This window comes from Berghia stephanieae, chromosome 2 (genome assembly GCF_034508935.2).
Source record: "Berghia stephanieae isolate SIO BIC M18660-M18661 chromosome 2, UCSD_Bste_1.3, whole genome shotgun sequence".
In the NCBI taxonomy this organism is placed as follows: domain Eukaryota; kingdom Metazoa; phylum Mollusca; class Gastropoda; order Nudibranchia; family Aeolidiidae; genus Berghia; species Berghia stephanieae.
Window position 1 is genome coordinate 104,000,315 of NC_088361.1, and position 21,239 is coordinate 104,021,553.

The 21,239-nt window shown below is 32.0% G+C and overlaps 1 protein-coding gene across 2 annotated transcripts in view; it reads right to left on the bottom strand.

Moving 5' to 3' along the window:
* Positions 1-4,914: 4,914 nt before the first annotated feature.
* The window catches only part of LOC144966132 (uncharacterized), a 17,462-nt gene continuing 1,137 nt past the window's right edge, over positions 4,915-21,239 (bottom strand). Inside the window, exons 2-14 of one of the 2 annotated variants that reach the window (XM_078902242.1) lie at positions 19,074-19,206; positions 18,676-18,724; positions 18,303-18,345; positions 17,731-17,818; positions 16,976-17,079; positions 16,044-16,139; positions 15,282-15,359; positions 13,951-14,188; positions 13,406-13,463; positions 12,702-12,743; positions 11,115-11,225; positions 10,238-10,343; positions 4,915-8,267 (exon numbers count right to left, since the gene is read on the bottom strand). In XM_078902242.1, the coding sequence (XP_078758368.1) occupies positions 8,193-8,267; positions 10,238-10,343; positions 11,115-11,225; positions 12,702-12,743; positions 13,406-13,463; positions 13,951-14,188; positions 15,282-15,359; positions 16,044-16,139; positions 16,976-17,079; positions 17,731-17,818; positions 18,303-18,345; positions 18,676-18,724; positions 19,074-19,200 (1,215 nt within the window). In that variant the 5' untranslated portion in view covers positions 19,201-19,206 and the 3' untranslated portion in view covers positions 4,915-8,192. Of the gene's footprint in view, positions 8,268-10,237; positions 10,434-11,114; positions 11,226-12,701; positions 12,744-13,405; positions 13,464-13,950; positions 14,189-15,281; positions 15,360-16,043; positions 16,140-16,975; positions 17,080-17,730; positions 17,819-18,302; positions 18,346-18,675; positions 18,725-19,073; positions 19,207-21,239 lie in introns of both variants that reach the window. The other variant, XR_013644163.1, reaches the window with a different exon arrangement.

Below are 21,239 nucleotides of genomic sequence, written 5' to 3' on the forward strand. Positions count from 1 at the left end.
AATTTATGTATGGAATCAAATTATCATTATGCTCAAGTTCGATTGCTATTATTTTTTCTATTTTTTTTTTTTTTAAATACAAGAGCATTTCAAATGTCGGAGAGAAGAAGCCGTGAAAACTGAGTTTAATGAATATCAAAAAGATCAAAATTCAAAATTATAATTCTTCGAAACAAAACTCATTTCTTCTCAGTGAAGGGATATTGTCTAACTCAAATTCGATAAGTTTTGCTTATAATTCAATTTAACCATAATGTTCACTCAAACGTAACACTGTTTTGAGATGGATATTTTATGTCAAAAATTATTTTAATCCAAAGAAACGGGTGAACCCAAATACAACATTTATGTTTTTTATATTTTTATATTACTCTGAGTCATTTATTTTATCATATTTCGTAAGCTTTCTGTACATCGTTGATTGAAAGTAAAACAAGTTAGTAACAGCTCTAAAAAAATACATACAAACTTATTTATATTAAATCAAATCATTAATATTAAGTAGAGGGACAAGCAAATTACTTTCATAAATATAACAAATCATGAATCAACACACAAAATATTACAAGCGAATCTAGGACAGCCGATTTCCCAGGGGTTTTGTAAATACATTTCGATATAGATTGGACTACGTGGATAATGACATTTATTGTACAAAGCACTACATTCTTTATTTAACTACCATCATTAAGGAGGACACTTAAACTCAATTTACAACTTTAATATAATAGCAAAATAAGTTATTGACTGCAATACAAAATCAGATATCATTGTATTCAAACATTTTAAGTAACATAATGAAATCAATGCTCTCAAAAAAACAAGGACTACGTATATAAATATAGGAATAGAAAGACATAACCATAGTATCTGATAAATAAATATAGAAAAGGTAATGCAGTATAGAATTAATTGGGGACTTCAATAAAATCAGTTTTAGGCTGGCACTAGTTTTATTAGAAAACGATGGGGGCTGCCTGAAGCCGGTGATCGTGAAAATACTAACAAAAGAGTGAAAATGGAGAGGCTTTGTATGGGAACAAAACAGACAATGGACGTTTCGGGTACAAGCCCTTCGTCAGTACAACAATACACAAATAAACGTGGAAAACAAATAAAATATAATGCAAAATAACTTGTATCGTCTGTACTCAATGGTAGTTATTTTGCATTTTATTTTATTTGTTTTCCACGTTTATTTGTGTATTGTTCTGCTGACGAAGGGTTTGTACCCGAAACGTCCATTGTCTGTTTTGTTCACATACGAAGCCTCTCCATTTTCACTCTTTTGTTAGTATTTTCACTAATTTGATACTAAATTAAAACATGTAAAACCAAATCATACTTTAACCCAGACCGTCGTTTCCCTTTGTTTCATTGTCAAACATTACAGGCTGGCTGGTCCATCGAGGTACAGACATAAATAAAAACCAAATCCTGAAGACTCGCAAAACAAAAAGTTACAAAAATATGGTTATAACATACAATGATAAATTCAAGGACAGAGGTCTTTAGAATGGCAGTATCATGTATTCATATATATATATATATATATATATATATATATATATATATATATATATATATATATATATATATATATATATATATATATATATATATATATATATATATATATATATATATATATATATATACATATATATACATATGTATTTTATAAAGCAAACTACAAGTTGTATTATGTTTTTAAGGGTTTTACGGCGCTTGCAACACATTAAGGTCATATCAGCGCCAGTAAAAAGAAAGAAAATGGGATCGTAAAAAGTTCTAGAATTACAATAAAGCATCCAAGAAAAGGCAAGACAAAGGGGAATTGCTTCAAATAAGAAACAGGTGTAGATTCCAAAAGCACTCTATCAAAGTATTTAGTTTGAGATCACTAAAAGTCTCATCCAGACACAAGTACAGGTCCCCGCTAAGAGGAACACACTCAAATGTTTTACAAATCATATATAATATAAAGAAAGCATAACAGAGAGATGATTTACAATGAAAAAAATATCATCTCTCAAAACTAACTATACATTCGACTTGTTTCCCTCTCAGCCAGGGCATCTGGCCAGGACCAGGACAAAACCAAGTAATCTCATTCCAAGACAAAGACAGAATGCAAGTTGGAAAACAGATATAAGGGGATAGAAGACACAGTATGTACCTCCCTGCCCACTATGGGAGGTCAGGATCCAGGCAAACTACCAGCTTATATCTATAAATGGCAAATTATCAAATATTGAAAACGTAATATAAGACTCACTCTTGTCAATTTTCATTTAACTCAGATGATTTTTCTTTTCTTGACATTTCCTTTACGTTAAATAAAATACAACACCTTAATTTTAAAATAAAATAAATCTAATAAAATAAAATAAATCTAATCTAAAGTGTAAAAAAAAAAAAAATTTTCATCGTTTCATATCAAACCAAGAAACGTAAGCTTGTTTTAATTGAGGGACAATAAGCATTTGAATAAGTTAAGTTCATCATGCTTAAAATAATCTCAACCAAAAAAATATAACTATTGGTTCCTGTTTCAATGCCATATGTATTTGTGCCACGTGGATAGAACAGATTGAACTGTCGTCTTAACGCCATATGTATTTGTGTTAAGTGGATAGAACAGATTGAACTGTCGCCTTCACAAACACAAGGCCTGATACAGAAACTAATTTCAATTTTGAAAACGATAGAAAAGAAAAATTCCCATGTAAATGGTATTAAAAATAAATAAACATGTACACTAAAGATACATTTCAACACTTTTCAAAACCAAACATGTATACTAAAGATACATTTCAACACTTTTCAAAACCAAACATGTATACTAAAGATACATTTCAACACTTTTCAAAACCAAACATGTATACTAAAGATACATTTCAAAACTTTTCAAAACCAAACATGTATACTAAAGATACATTTCAACACTTTTCAAAACCAAACATGTATACTAAAGATACATTTCAACACTTTTCAAAACCAAACATGTATACTAAAGATACATTTCAACACTTTTCAAAACCAAACATGTATACTAAAGATACATTTCAACACTTTTCAAAACCAAACATGTATACTAAAGATACATTTCAACACTTTTCAAAACCATTCTTATTCCATCAATAAATTTTGACAAACTTTTTAAATTTTGAAAATGAGAGAAATGAAAAATTCTCATGTAAAATAATATACAAATAAATAGAAATGTACACTAAGGTAAAATTTCTGTATTTCCTATAATTAGCCTTAATGCTCTTTAAAATATCATATAAATTTTAACAAATAATTTTATTCTCAATAGCACATATTGCCAGTGAGAAACTATTTAAAAAATTGTTTTTCTTTAAAACACAGGATGCAGTGCTGACTAATACAATTATCAAATGAACAAATTAGAATTACTAGCATTGACTTGATTACATTATGATCAATTGTACTACAAATTCACAAAAGTCGAATCGTTAACAGGTTAAGAAACAATAATAATAATTTTACAATAACGTATCTGTAAAAACCGAAGGAAAGATGAATATCACAATTGCAACATATCTCGCGTCAGATAATTAAAAAACATTTTTTAAGAGGGAAGATGAAATTTTAAAAATTAAAATTCTTCTTACATTTTAAGATTATTCTGAGATTTGGTTTTTAAAACAAGAGAAATATGTAACAATCAAGAATCACAATAATGATTCAAGTCAATCAATTTCAAAGTTGAAAAACAATCTATTTAACATTATCAAAGAGTGATGCTATTTCAGCATATGTTTTGACATCAAGTCAAAATTCTTCATGTTAATTTTGTTTTTTTTACTTTCCAGAAAAGGAGAACTGTTTTATAGTCACTGTCATAGACAAAAAAAATAGTAATAATAATCAATGAAAAAACATCTCAATGTATCATTTGGTGTTTTGGTTTTTAAAGGTTTTATGGCACTTGCAACACATTTAGGTCATATCAGCGTCGGTAAGGAGGAAGGAAATGGGATAGTAAAAAGTTCTAAAATTACAATTAAAGTACCCAAGAAAAAAGTAAGACAAAGGGGAATTAGTTAAAATAGGGAACAGATACAGAATCCAAGAGCACACCATCATTGTACTTCGGTTGAGATCACATAAATGCTTCATCCTGACACAAGCACAGGCCCCACTAAGAGGAAGAAACTCAAATGTTTACAAATCATATATGTGTAAAACGATAATAAAACACTGCATAACAGAGAGATGAGTTACAAGAAAAATAATATCATCTCCCAAAACGATACATTTGACTGTTTCCCTCCCAGCCAGGGAATCAGGCTAGGGCCAAGACAAAAACAAGTAATCTCATTCAAAGACAGAAACAGAAAGCAAGTTGGACAACAGATATTGGGGGATAGAAGACACAGAAAGTACCTCCCTGCCCACTATGTGAGATGTATCAATTGGAAGAATACAGTAAGACTAAGAGTTTTAAATATAAACAATAACAAAACGTTAAATACATAAAAATAAATATTAAAAAAAAAAAAAAAAAAGAAAAGAAAGACAGAAAACGAAAATTTTAAAAATGAAAGTCAGCAGTGATGTGATGGAAAACATGAATACAGTAACACAGTTATATGACAGTTATGACACGGTTTTTGTCTTCTGTTTTGAGTTCAAAGGTCAATTCTCAAAAACACTCTCTAAAAACATTGAGTTTCAATATAAATAAATGCATGACAAGAATGCTATGACAAATATATAATAATATTATTCCAGGTAACCATGGTTAGATTAAATGGTAGAACACATGTCTGACCTCGTAAAATGTCGCTTTTAATTACCGTAACGGTTGTAATTGAAACATGACTGGTTTGAATCAAAAATTATTCATAATAAATTGAAATAGATTGGTGGTTTGTATTTGGGTTTTTTGGCTTTATTTATTTTTTTTTTTTTTCTTTAAATTACAACCCAACTAACTCTTTATGAAATATGATAATAATATATTAAAGAGAAATAATGGATAACTTTAAAATGTTACAAAGATATTTCCCGGTTGGATCTGCTGCGGTTGATATTTCAAAATGTATTCAGTGCAACGTTTTAAAACCTAGAGCTAATCAGTGCATCCACATCATTTAAAACGACAGAGATTTAACAAAACATCAACCTTTGAACTTTACAGGTAAGGAAACTAAGGTCAATATCAAAATAACGTAACTCAGTAAAATGTTATAAAAGGACATCATATCGACCTGAGCGAGTATAGTTGAGCAAACAATGTATTATTCAGCATATTAAGTCAGCTTGGCATATTAATTGTATAACTTTAATTTTCATCATTTGGTTCTACCCAAACAGATTGTGTTAAATATTACAACATCTCATATCTACTATTGATAATTTTATTTTAAAAGATAAAAAAAAAACCCAGAAAATTAATTCATCAAGAGGTGGACATTTTCAAATCATCACCTGGAAAAATAATGAATTTTCATTCTACTAGCCTACAAAAAAGTGGTTGATTAGCTGGGTCTAATCAAAAGCAATGGAAATGTACAACTATCGTCCTATCCAGAGGAAAGCGTACAGTTATTAAACATTGAAGAAATTGGAGATATCTCCTGCACCAAAGGGCAAGTATGTCTAAGGGGCCTCGTTTTTTTTTTTTTTTTTTTTTTTTCTCGTTTGAAATTCAATTAAGATTTTATACATAGACTACCTTCTCTGAACACAAAACCTTGTTTTAAATACCAGAATGACTTATTCAACACAATTAACCATCTTTTTGAATTTTGAAAAGACACATAAAGACAGCGCTGTAAGTTTATAAAATGTATAAATACGTAGTGACAAATCTAATCACGTATGATATGAATGAGAATATCGTAAGACATGAAATCCGTAGGGTAATAAAGAACTATGATGTTATATCGATACAAAGTCAGGACTTCTAAACAATAATAATTATTACTCCAAATTATTTCAAAGTTAAAGTTAAATTTAAAACTTTCACAGTCTAATGTGTTTTTGTTTTTCAGGGTTTTACGGCGCTTGCAACACATTAAGGTTATATCAGCGCCAGTAAAAAGGAAGAAAATGGGATAGTAAAAAGTTCTAGAATTACAATTAAAGCACCCAAGAAAAAGTTAGACATAGGGGAATTAGGAACAAATAGGGATCAGATGTAAATTCCAAGACCACACCACCAATGTACATAGTTTGAGATCACCTCTAAGTTTCATCCGGACAAAAGCACAAAATCCAACAAAGAGGAATACACTCAAATGCTAACATTATACAGTGAAAATAACAAATATACTAATATATAACAGAGAGATGATTTACAAGGAAAAAAATATCATCTCCCATTACAATAACTATGCATTTGACTGTTTCCCTCCCAGCTAGGGCCAGGACAAAACCAAGTAATCTCATTCCAAGACAAAGACAGAAAGCATGTTGGAAAACAGTTATAAGGGGATAGAAGACACAGTATGTACCCCCCTGCCCACTATGGGAGGTAGGAACCCCACCCAGTCACAGTCTAATTAATATTATGATAGAACCTGATTAAAACCAATTCAATTCCAATGTAACATTACAATATTGATTTCGTTAGAAAATTAGAACAACAGGATGAGAGAACATGTCATTTGTAAAAATACATCCAATTCAAAAGCTATAAAGTAGAAATACAAATGTGACCCATCGTCTCAAAACGGTATTATGTCGGAACGAACCATCTGCTTAAAAGTCGATTTTGATGTTAAACTAGTCAAAAATATAAATTGTTGGCATCAGCACCTTACAATATGGTATCCATTCTCCTCAATAAAACATACAAACTCAATACAAGTCTGATACTTCTGGCTATAAATTCAATTTTCAACATCTTAGCCATCCCGACTTAATACCGTTTTGAGGCGAAGGGTCACAAATAGTAAAGATGCAAATATCTGCTTTAAGCTCTTGAGTAACAGAAATAAGAGTAAATCTGCAACGCTCTCTAAGTGTTATCTAAACTTTTGTAAAGCGAGGGTATGTTACCAATTTTCATGTTTGGACATGTATGAATAAAATTCATTAACAAACAAATAAATAAAAAAGGCATATATTTCAACTGAAATGACAATGAGGTATAGAGTACGATAATATGGTAACATTTGGCTGTGGTAGTCAGTGCTACAACTTTGATTGTCACCATCGTATTGCATCTCCCTTCAGAATAATTTTTTTTTTTAAGTGGAGAATAAATGTTAATTCATTTTACTGAAAGAACCTTTTCTTTAAATATCACAATCGTGTGAGAAATATATTGATTTTCATCATAACATCAAGCTCATATAATTCAGAATGGAGTCTTCAATATTTACTCCACTCTACAAATCCAGGAAAATGACCGTTTCTTATTTATAATTCCACCCTATTACACATCAAGACCATCTAGTGACTAACTTTTTAAAAATCATGAGGCCAACATCTAAATCATATGAACATAAATGATAAATCTTTTTATCAATTGATGCCTAATTGTGTGTGGTTTAATACAGGATTCTTGCACTTTTGCATTTGAAATTCTGATCAAGTTCGACTAAATGAACATGCGCAATAGGTAAACATTAGAAATTCTAAAAGCAGAAGTACAAGAATCCTTTAATCATACCATTGAAATAAACTCAACATCACTATTACTGACTTAGAAAAGGTATTTAAAAAAAAAAAAAAGGTTTCTCTCTATTTTTACCTAATATGTTTCGCTTGAAATAAAAGCTTGATCGTCTGACATTGTCAGATTGTCTTATTGCATTTCTAGCTAGTTTTGCACTCAATGATCCTATCTTGATTCATTGTCTTAGACAAATTGTAAGATGGAAAATAGATAAATCTAATGCATGCTGATATGAATAGCAAGTTGTGCGTGGATATGAGCGTTTATTGCACACTTCAATTTTTTTACGATGAATAAATAGGGTTTTCCCCTTGATATATGGGTTATAATAAATGTGTTCACGTCTTCTATTACTGACAATTAGCTATTAAAAAATCTCAAAGAAATTATCTTAATGGTAAAAGCATCTGAAATTAGTGCATGTAAATCTAAGGAAACTGGATTGTAATTCTTGAAATTTTTGGACATTGAAATCTATCTTTCAACGTTCTGGCCCTTTTTCAGTTTTGGTCTCTAGACCTGATGCTTCATATCATGTTTTATGGTTGCCTCCGTTCTGGTTGCCAGACATAGGCTGTCCATGCAAGCTGTTTAGCAACACATTGACCTGAAAAAACAAAATCATTTTAAACAGGGTGAAAAAGTGCTAAATCCAAACCAAGAAGAAGAACTGTAGGATCAAAAATAATGTTAAGGAATCAATGGGATTAAAATAAAAAATATTTAGATTGATATTCTGTTTGAACCAATGCATGCAATATTATTTTTAACAATTAAAATTCAGTTTGCCTGTAGGTTCCATGGAATAGATGCTTCTTTTAGTCCTTGTATTGTCAAGAGAAAACAAGAATGAAACTGAACATCTCTTACATATAAAACTGAAGGAATTGGCACAAAATGAAAGGTATTGAGCACGAACCATGAGACATTAGTCCTGTATATTTCATGCCTATCAGTTCCAAATCTTAAATTTTAGAAGTTTAACAATATGTATAGTGCCTAATAAAATTTTTTTTAAAAAGTGGTGTACAATGAAAAGGAAGGACATATTTACAGTTCAGTTTCTACAACTCTTAAACCACAGATGCCTTAGAAAAAGGAAGACGAGGAATGTTTACAGGTCAATACGCTTCAACAGTCGTAACGTCCCTTCCCTCATAATGACGCATGGTAATTTAGTAACTGGTTCTAAACTATCGGAACAATGGCGGACACCCTTATGAAATAGTTCTCCGACGAACATAAAAGCGTATCCAGAGGAAAAATATGCATAAATCTGATCACGTTTCGACTTTTACACATTCTGATCACAAGACACATGAAAAGTTCTATTGAGCATGAAGAATAAAAAGTACCGATTTTCTTTGTTTAGAAACACGATGGCCGCCATTGCTGGGCGATGTGACACCAGACTATTGAATCCAATTCACGAAGCAGTCCACCCACCCATATGCCAGTCTCACGCACAGACGAATGACTGAAATTCCCACCAAAAGGGAGACACTCAGATCACTCCTGATACTAATATAAAGCCATTCAAAGAAATGACAGGCACATTAAAAAAAAAAAAAAAAAAAAAAAAAAAAAAAAAAAAAAAAAATAATAATAATAATAATAATAATAATAATAATAATATATCTATATTGTCCCCAAAAAAGTGGCAATTTGTCATTTGGTTACACATTTATAACAATACAATATTGATTTTTTGTTTGTTGCTTTAGGTCTCTTCCAACACAATTGAGGTTATATGAGAGACCGCTGAAACAAAAAAAAACAAGCAATCTAACAAAAATAGTACAAATGTCAATCAAAATCATAACCTAAAGATATCATAAGCTAAATTATAAATAACCAAGAACAAACAGGCAGAAGATTTACAGAAAAAAAAATATCCCCTGTCAAAAATACAATCACAAACCAAAGAAGCAGGATAGGCTAGTAAAGAGAAGAAGAAACGACATCACTATCGGATCATACACCCATGCGAACATCATAGGTATATGATTCAAGGGTGATGCTCCCATCCAACCACCCGCATACAATATTGACATAGACACACTCACACAAGATGCACACTAGTAACATAGTAGTTATCGTAAAAAAAAAATAAAATAAATAAATAAATAAAATTTTAAAAATAAATTTAAAAAATTTTTTTTAAAAAGAAAAAAAACAAACAAACGGGCATCAACAACAACATCATCTTCATCATCATCACAACAACCTTCCTAATATTTTCGTTACGATCCTTTATACAACGAATAACAGACACACACACACACACACACACTCGTGCACATATTCACTGACATCCAACTATTTCCCTCACAAAAAACTCCTGAACAAGATCAAGTCACCTCACTCCAGGTCAAAGGACAGAAGGCCACAGACAAAGGGACAACAGATTAGAGGTAAGAAGATTCTCCCAGCAGCAAGGGCCGACCACCTCAAGACCACCTTGCCAATCAATTAAGTCTTTAAACAAGCCTGAAACCAAATATGAATTGTAAACCATCTATTAGCCATGCTTTGTGAACATGAAATTCCATTGAAAGGAAGGATGGACGGACTTACTTCCTCCAAGAGATGAATGTTTGCCTCCATAACGGCATGTAACTGTCTAACAACAGATGCATGTTTTTCAGTCTGTAGCCAGTAGGTATTGGTCATTGCTCGATTTCTGGAAATCAAACAACAGTATTTTAATTTTTTTTCAACATAAGGCTATTTTTCAGTCTGTAGCCAGTAGGTATTGGTCATTGCTCGATTTCTGGAAATCAAACAACAGTATTTTAATTTTTTTTAAACATAAGGCTAAAGTTTGACGTAAAACGTCATTGAAAATGAAAATTCACTTGTAATTGATCTCATTCACAATAAATACTTAAAAATCAACTCTGAACTTATGTGTCAAAAAGCAAAATATCGTCACATCAAATTGTTTGTTATTGCATTGTTTGTAGACAACGTTTATCAATTACGCACATGTGATATCACTATCAACAAGCAGGACCATAATACGGGGTTTTTTTCTTTTTCTTTTTGGGTATGAAACATTGACAGTAACACACAATTTGACCCGAGTCAATCAGTTAATATGAGGAAGAATAACAAGATTAATAGGAAACGAAAGGTAAGTCAAAATAGTTGATATCTCATTCACATTTTATTCCAAAGTTTCAAAACCTTTTTAAATTTTCTTCTGACTCCTTTGAGGCTGTTAGAGAAAAATTATAACCAATACCTCTATCTACATCTATGGATGAGGATCTGACAAAATACTGTTCTCATGGTAAAGATGATGAAAAAACAAGAAATTATTCAATTATCTTTAAAAAATAATGTGAGTTTAAGAGAGGACAGACGATAAATTCAAATTTCTTGTGATGCAGATAAAACTATTTTTGATTCAAAACACACAAAAAATGTTCAATCTCCAATTCTGTATTACCTGTAATCTTGAGAGACTTGGGGAATCCACATGGCCCTTACTTCCATTTTACTTTGCAACAATAAAATCTTGTACGTCAGGCCCACAGCCGACATCATGAGAAAAAACACTCTGAAGATAATAATTTTAAAAAATAAATAAATAAATAAAATTCCCTTTATTCATCCCCAAGGGGATATTGGTCTTTAGTGCTTATTCCAGGGGAAGACTAGAATAACCCAGGCGTCAGCCGCAGAGCAGCGCCGCAAAGTGAGCTAGGGCGAGGTGACTTGCTCAAGGCCACACAGCGCAGTGGCGGGTGATCAAACCCGGTACCTTTTGGGTACGAAGCAAACGCTGTATTGCTGAGCCCCGTAGATGGGAGTAATATTGAAAACATTCGATATAAACCTTAGAAACAATATGAATATTTTAAGAACAACAACAAATAGAAGCCAAAAAAAACCCAAAAAACCGGACTACTTCTTCCAGCAACAGGATTCAATAGTCGTAACGTCACTTCCTTCTTAATGACGCATGGTAACTTAGTAACACTGGCTCTAAACTATCGGAACAATGGCGGACGCCCGTATGAAATATTTCTCTGGCGAGCATAAAAACATTTCCAGAGGAAAAAAACACATAAATTTAATCATGTTTTTACTTTTACACATTCTGATCAAAAGGCATATGAAAAGGGAATGAAAAGTTCTAGCCAGCATGAAGAATAAAAAGTAATGATTTTCTTTGTTTAGAACCAAGATGGCCGCCGTTGCCTGGCGGCGTGACATCAGACTACAGAATCCTATTGTTTGATTGCTTAAGAAAGACATCAGTAGAGAACCACAACTCCAATTTCAAAAGCCAGATTCTTATGACTGATGGTTGCCATCAAAACTACAGATAATAGATAGGATAGATTCACTTAGCAAAATCAACATTATATCAACATTATATCAACATTAATGATGTAAACATTATTAATCTTGGTACAATTTTTGTAACCAAATAAAACGGAGCAAAAAAAAAACTATCTGACAAACTCCTAAATCAGTTTGTTTGTTGCTTTAGGTCTCTTCCAACACAATTGAGGTTATATGAGAGACCGCTGAAACAAAAAAAAACAAGCAATCTAACAAAAATAGTACAAATGTAAATCAAAATCATAACCTAAAGATATCATAAGCTAAATTATAAATAACCAAGAACAAAGAGGCAGAAGATTTACAGAAAAAAAAATATCCCCTGTCAAAAATACAATCACAAACCAAAGAAGCAGGATAGGCTAGTAAAGAGAAGAAGAAACGACATCACTATCGGATCGTACACCCATGCGAACAGCATAGGTATATGATTCAAGGGTGATGCTCCCATCCAACCACCCGCCCTAAATCAGTAAAAATCAAGTGACTGGAGTATCTTATACTAATAGAAAAGTGTTGCTTTTTTTTTTCCACACACAATTAAACAAGACAAATGTTTTGTTTGTGTGGTTTTTTTTTGGTTTTTTTTGGGGGGTCTTTTTATAGTCCACGTTCTCTTCCCCTATTGACAGGATGTGACCCCAGCTTATAAGAGGATATACTTTATCAAAAATAGTATACTCACAATATGGAGCAAATAGCTAGAAGCATATTTGTTCGTGGAATTCTGAAAAATAAGATGAAGGAGATTCATTGGTCGTAAAGTACATTAGAGAGAAATGGAATCGTGTTTTAAGCAAAGATACAACGAAAGGCCAAATATTAAAAATGCCATATTGCTTGCATTGGCTGTTTATTCACATATGACTTAAAAGGCATTCAGAATGTACAGTTCCCTTTCCAAAATACACAACATGTGACTAGGAAAAAAATAAATTCAAATGATATATATCCCCCCCATCAAATAACAAAATACTATTTTTATATAATGTTGCCTGCTTTATGAGTTGCAAAAATATATTATTACATTCAACAACTGCATCTTTCACTCTTGAACAAGGAATGATGATTCAGCAAAAAGCTGTGTTAGCAACATCATTGCTTCATCAATTACATTTCAGGAAATACGTTTTATATACATCATAGTTTGTTCACATCTCCCAACATCTTTTGATAAAGGAAAAAAAAAGAAAAATATTAAAATAGTAAACTAAACAGTAAATATATAACAAACAACATACATGGCCCCTAATTCCCCCCCCATCCTCCCACCGCCTTTTTATTTTTCAAAATAGATGCTTTTAATCAAATTGTAAATAAGATGGGAAGAATACCCGGAAACCATATTTTAGTGCAATAATCATTACGGATTGCAAAAAATGGTCTTACCTATGCAGCTTGAGGGGGATTGCGCAAAAACTTTTAAAAACATTTTTAGTGTCCAAACCTTTTTGGAGAAAAAAATTTAAGAGAAGAGTTGTAATCATCGCCTTGAACATTATAAAAATTAGAGATATCATTCAAGTATAACAAAAAGTTACACAAAAGCGTAAGTAAATCAATAATAATAATAATAATAATAATAATAATAATAATAATAATAATAAAAATGATGATGACAAATTTAGTGTGTGAGTCATGGTATTCAATATTTGTCAATTATTTTGCATTCGATTAATCTTTAATCTAGATTGTAGTGCAATAATTTCCTGTAATAATAATCATCGTCATGCTCTCCATCATCATATTATTTCATGAATTAAGTATTAATTCTGTACATTCTCTGTAAATTTCTCTGACAACATCCGACTGGATCAATCCAAAGAATTATTCTCCTTTTGCAACATTTTGAACAATTTTCCCCTATTTCTCCATAAATATCAAGGAAACACAGCATAGGAATCTCTGTCATCTTTTCCCTTTCATATACTTACAGGACTTGGCTGGTTTCATCAAAGATGAAGGTTCCGAGTGTCGTAAAACTTCCACCTCCAACTGCCGATGGCCCGAGGCTGATTTTTTAGTCTTATTGCTATGGGATAAAATTAGGTCCAGCTCTTCATTGGCGTTTAAGTCGTCTTCTGTCGTGTCAGAGGAAGAGCTTGCCACACCAGAAGGATGAATGGCGGATGAATCTGGTGTCAGACCCAGAGGGATGGAACTCACTTCAGACTGAAATTAATATAGAAACATTCGTATTTCTTGTATCATCACAAAATTGTTCTTCTGAGTTCTTCAGAGACACAACATCAACCTTTGAACTTTACAGGTAAGGAAACTAAGGTCAATATCAAAATGACGTAACTCAGTAAAATGTTATAAAAGGACATCATATCGACCTGAGCGAGTATAGTTGAGCAAACAATGTCTTATTCAGCATATTAGGTAAGCTTGGCATATTAATAAAAGTCTTGTATTTCATCTCAAGATTTTTCATCTGATACAGCTAGATGATATTTGGGACAGCGTGGCTCAGTAGTACAGTCTTTGCTGTGTACCCAAAAGGTACCGAGTTCGATTACCCACTTCATTATGTGGCCTTGAGCAAATCACCTCGCCCTCGCTCACTTTGCGGCACTGTACTGCGGCTCACGCCCGAGTTATTCCAGTCTTCCCTTGGAATAGACCCTAAAGACAAATTTCTCCTTGGGGATGAAAAAAGGGATTTTTATTTATTATTTATTTACTTTATTTAGAGGCATTAAACAAATCAGGGATGTCAAATGATTAAAAAAAATAAATGAAAATGAGTGGAAGCAACACATCTCACCTAAAAAAACAAAAACAATTCTTTTAGCTCTCCCTTTTTCTTTCCTCTGCAAAGTGTTTGGGGCCTTTGTTGCTTCAATTCCAATAACAATATTTCTGTCTTGAAGGATCATCTTCAGAGGCCTTTTTCTGAGAGACCAGAAAAGCTGCTGAGGCGTGAACTGATGTGTACCCCCCCCCCCCCCCTCCCCCCTCTTGGAAAAATCTGGGAGAACCCCAGACAATTGGCATCCCTGACAAAAAATATAAGCCAAGTGCCAGGTCGTTCAAATATAAACATATTAGATTTCATCATAATCAATTCTGAGAGCTACCTTCAACAAGAAAACACAAAAAAAGAGTAAATAAATAAATAAAAAAATAAGTAATCAATTAATCTAATATAAAAAACAAAAACCAAAAACAAAAAAGAAAAGAAAAGAAAAAACGACGGGTCTGCAACGTTCAAATGGTGTATCTGTTTGGGCAAGGTAATAAACACAAAATGAAAACTTACAGCATCTTGACTAAACTTTGCCAGAGTCACAAGCTTCTTATATGTGGAGTCGCGGGAGATGAAGGAACCAAATACGTACTGAAATGGGTTAAATATTTAGGAGTGAACAAAGAGGACATTCAAACATCAAACATGTGTTGTGAATTTTGTTGACTTATATTATCCCTAAAGGAACTCCACATTCCTTTTCACCCCCTTCTCCTTTTAAAACGAGAGAGAGAGAGAGAGAGAGAGAGAGAGAGAGAGAGAGAGAGAGAGAGAGAGAGAGAGAGAGAAAGAGAAGAGAGAGTGAGAGAGATTCATTTGGATTTAAAGTGAAATGCCTTTAAAAAGCAATTGCAATGATGAAAAGTAGATGTTTTGATATATATATATATATATGTACTTATCATTCAGGATGTTATAATATTGTCTGGGATTGGGGCTTAATATAGCTTAGGTGATAAGAATAGATCATAAAATAAAATATGTGAACTTTTAACTCACTCAACCCTAAGACCGACTATATCCGTAGTATACCCGGGGATACTTTTACCCCATGCATATTTATTACATTTTTCTTAGACAAATTATAAGCTTATTATCAAAGCTGATGTTCTTAAAATTTTACACGTTAAGAATAGTTGAATAAAACTATCTATGAACATGCTCATTTTTAGTACATTTTTTCTAATTTAAAAAAGTAGCAAAAATCTCTAGGATTGAGTGAGTTAACAATAAGTCATCGCATCAACGAATTGCCTAACACTAACATTGTCTTACCTTTTGGTCAGCGGTTTGGATCCCTATGGCATTTGGTATAAAAAGTGCTAATTTTTCACGGGTGATGCTGATGATTCGATTAAATGGTATCTCAATCTGAAAGAAGAAGAATATTTAATTTCTGTTATAAAAACAACCAACTTTTCACAGAGCAAAAAAAAAAACAACAACAAAATACACAAAAAAAAACAAAAAAAACAAAACAAAACCCACAAACAAACACCAAGGAACACACAACCACTTTGGCCCAGAACTGCGCTACATCAATAATTTCTAAAGGCTGGAAAATAATAGCTTGTCATGCAAAAGTAAGAGAGACTTTGCTGCAGTTGAGTCCATATAATACAGTCATGGATGTCTGTCTGAGTTCAGCAATTTTTTTTTTTTTTACATCTTTGTATTGGAATCTTATTCAAAAGACCATAATTCACATTTACAAAATATTCCAGAGAGCTTATAATCTCTTTTTTGGGGGGCTTTTTTGTTTGTTTTCTCTTCTATATTCATTGATCCTTACGTTTTTTTTTTTTAAAACCTTAACAGCAGCTGACTATTTATCACAACATAGATACTTGACCAGATGTTTTATCCAACTCATTTCATTTTGTATGGCAGCGTTAATAATATATCTTAGGCAACCTAGTTGCAATCAATAACAAGAGTTAAAAAATAAATTTTAAAATTCAGAGCACAGACTCAACAATAATAGGCTAGAGGTTCCAAAATGAGCCAATAAACTGGGAGAGACAAATAAAGGGCGTGAATATCATATAAAGGGGGGGGGGGGGGCAATACAAAATACCCTCCCTTTATTTTTCTCTCCAGCTTCAACAATGTATAAAAGAATATCAGACAGAATACAGGCTTGCACTGAAAAAAAAATTGTTTCAAAGAAATTTGTTTTTTAAACCACAAAAAGTATAAAACCTTACCAGCCTTCCCCTGGCTCTGATCTTTGAGTAAAAACAAACCCAATTGTGAGACACGTACATCTGGCCTTGCAGCAAGATGTCCCCCTTGAATGCACAGGAAAATGCTGAGGATAGATTTAGATAGTACAATAAGGAATTAAAAACAGGATTAGAAATAAGTCATCTAATTATCTCTTGGAATCTTAGATTCTTAATAACTGTTGTGATTTATCGTTATTGGTAGCACTGTTTTATCCAATGAATCCAACATTTAAGATCAAATACTTTCACAGTCTTCACAATGGCACAAATTGCTCCATTTATCCAGACCTGCCAACCCTTCATATTCCAAAAGTGGAATCAGAAGGTCAGAAAATAGAAATGTGAGACAAAAACAATATGAATCTTTTAACAATGGATAATTCTGTATCGAAATGACCACCCACTTTGCCACCAAACACATAAAGACAGTATTCGGGCACAGCTGGCAAAACTACATATCACTTGTATTAGGTAATGGAATGGGGAAGTGCAATTAATTTTCATACTTATCTCCCTTTTGGCAATCATTTTTTTAGCCCATCATTTATTTTCTTCTTCCCTTTATCATCATTTTTGAAAATCAGAATTTAAGAGACAATGGCGGAATAGTGAAAAAGGAAACATGAAAATAGAAATGATTCCACCAAAAGTGGAAGGGTTGACAGGTATGATTTATCTTAAAATGCCCTGCTCAATGTCAAGCCACACATTGTTATCAAAATAGATTAACTCACTTTCAATGGGGTACTCTTCCACTGGGGGAATTTTGAACAATTTATGGAATCTGCGTGTCCGTGACTTGCTCACATTCTGAGGTAGATCCTACAGAAAATAAAAAATACAATATCGATTGCAATTTCGTGTGTAGAAACTTTTGGACAAGAATAAAATAGCAAACACCCTATTGCTGTTCAATAAAGAACAATGTATTTGAAAAAGCACCTTAATCTACAGTATATTACTATCATATTAAGATGGAGGTAAATCAAACATTTAAAATTGAATTGAAATTTTAATTTGGCAAGTAAGAATAAGTTTCCTAAATTGATAAAAAATATGAGAAAAGAATTTGATTGATAATTTCTACTTTAAATTCAATTTCATATGACATTCATTTCACTGTTGCTTCTTATTTCTGATTGATTACGATAAAAGTAATATGATGTGGAAAATTTTTAAACATTCCAATTTCGTGATTTAGTATTCAACAACAACAAAAAAAAAAAAAGCATTATTCAAACTAACAAAAAAAAAAAGGTTCCAAAAAAATATCAATAACTACACATTTCACAATGATATCACTTACAGATATGTCTGGAACCTTCTTCTGGGGAGATTTTGGACCAGGACTGAAATATATAAAAAAATTTGGTATCAAAAACAAAACTAGTTATAAAATCATGATTCAACAGTAGATATTATTCTCTTTTTATTTTCTCACACTATGATGAGATCATTTGATTTTATTTGCTTTACAAGAAAAAGAATTCACAATTCCAAAACAAACTGATTTCAAAACTAAATAGAATTTTGGTGCAATATGTTTCAGAACTGAAGTCCTTTAGTTTGATTAAAATAGGAGCCTTTTTTTTTTTCTTCCTCCTAATTATTACATTTTTTTTTTAATGGCAATTAAAGCCTTCACATCTAAAAATATATTGACAAAGTTAAGAATTTACCTTCCATCAGATTTCTGTTCAGTGTGTGAAGATGGCGACACTTGCAACTCTGTTAAATAAAGGGAATGATACACACACCAATAAAATGAAACTAAATTCAACACAATCACATGTTTATCAGAATCAGTTAAGTTTCCCTATTCATTTTCATATTATATTAATCACATTACAAATCCTGAGCTATAGACAAATCATCAGATTCTGTTAAGCTTGAAAAAAAAAAAAAATAGACTGTGTCAGTTTAAGAATAGTTTTATAATTGTGAAATATAAAATACATTAATGACATAGATTGTATTAGAGATCCTTCCATTGTTCTCAAGCAAAGCAAGCAAAGTTGTGAAATAAAAAGTTTAGTTATCACTTCTTTTTTGTATCCTTTCACTGTTAGCAACTGACCTGTACTAGTACTTGTGTAGGACAAGTTGCTGGAGCGTATGAGAAAGCCATCTTTTTCCATCACTTCCAGGTCATCGACTGGTGTTCGTCTCCTTAGAGATTCACCAGGAAGCTCAAGAGTGGCCATTGGCACCTGCAAAAAATATACCAAGTCTAGTCAAATGAGTCTAATTTTTAAAAACCACAATATCTCAATGACAACAAAACATAGGGTTTTGAAGGCCTATGTATGGTCAGTATTATTATATGGTTGCGAAAGCTGGACAATTACAGAAGGCATTAGAAAGAAACTGGAGGCAGCAGAAATGTGGTTTCTTAGAAGGATGTTAAGAATCTCATGGACAGAGAAGAAAACTAATGAAGAAGTATTAGAGCAAACTGAAACTAAAAGGTTATTAATTCGTACAATAAGAAAAAGACAAATGCAATTTTTAGGGCACCGAAATCGACATAAATGTATTGAACATCTTGCTCTCACAGGAAAGATAGAAGGTAAAAAGAGTAAAGGTAGACCAAAAAAACCCTATATGAATAGTTTGAACAGCTGGATGACAAAGAAAGAGAAGAGTAATATTAATTTTTTGAGGTTATCTGATCAGAGAGATGAATGGCGTACCATGATCACCGATGTCTGGCACTGACTTGGTACTTGAAGAAGAAGTCAAACTTGACGGAGAGCAATAGCAGTTCTGAATAGCAACAAACCATAAAATAGTAATTGCTTCTCAACAAAATAATAATAGTAACAATAATGATGATGATAATAATAATAATAATGATAATAATAATAATAATAATAATAATAATAATAATAATAATGATAATGATAATAATAATAATAATAATAATAATAATAATAATAATAATAATAATAATAATAATAATAATAATACAGATAAATAGAAGTAAAAAAAGGAATTAAAAGTGAAAAAAAAAAAGTTGTCCCCATTGGAATTTGAACCCAGGATCCAATCAAGAGTCAAACAGCTCAACCACTACGCTACAGATCCACCCAACATGTGGAGATACTTATCATGTTCATTTAGAAGAAATTTTTTGAAACATTAATTATGCCACTTCTGTTTTGTTATTTTTTAATGTAAATTGCCCAGTAGCATAAAAAAACAAGGTTTTAAGATATTTTCCTTTTTATAATTTTAGTGACTCTATTTTTTCTGATTAATAAAATGCTGGAGCCGGAGCGATACTTAGTGTTGGTAGCGCCAATTGCCAAGTACCTGGACAATTGACAAATCATTAATTGCCAAGGACCGTGTCAGTTCATCAACTATGCATGTGTACTTTTAACTGCCACGGAGTAACGTTAGTGTCACAGAGTGATGATATTAATATTAAATGTTAATTAATACTCTCATTTTCTTTTCTCTCTCATGTCAATTCTCTTCTTTTTCCTTGTATTTCTCTACTCTGTCTGTTTCTCTCTGTCACTCCCGTTGTTATTAATATTAACAAAGCTCCCATTGTCTCTTTTCTCTCTCACTCATTTCCTCTTTTAGCCACAGACCTTGCCAGTTGGTAAATCATCAACTATCTACTATTAACGGCCACGGAGTGACGTCAATAATAATAGATACACTCTCTCTCTCTCATTTTCTTGGTTTCTCAGATTTTCTTTCTCTCTTTTCCCCTTTTAGACCATGCCAGTTGGTAATTGGTAAATCGTCAACTCATGGAGTATGGAGTTATACGTTAATACTCTCATTTTCTCCTCTCTCTCCGTCATTCTTTCATTAACTCATTTTCTCCTCTCTCTCTCTCTCTCTCTCTCTCTCTCTCTCTCTCTCTCTCTCTCTCTCTCTCTCATATTTCCTCTTTTCGTCATGGACCACGTCGGTAAATTGTCAACTATTTACTATTAACTACCATGGTCATGGGCTGATGTTCTTGCACAACTGTCTTATATGAATTGTTCCTTATTAACTTATTATGACGATGTGCAGTATGTTTCCTTTAATACAAAAAAAATCCTACTTTTATTTTTAATCTATCTGGCATTATTTATACTTGGCAAAATTGCCACTTCGTTCTTCGGTTTGTTTGTTGTTTTTTTCACTTAATCTGAAAACAACTGCAATTATTGTTTTGATCTGATTTTAACTCTTCTTGAAATTTGTGAAAAGACATTTTTAAAAAAACAAATAACGA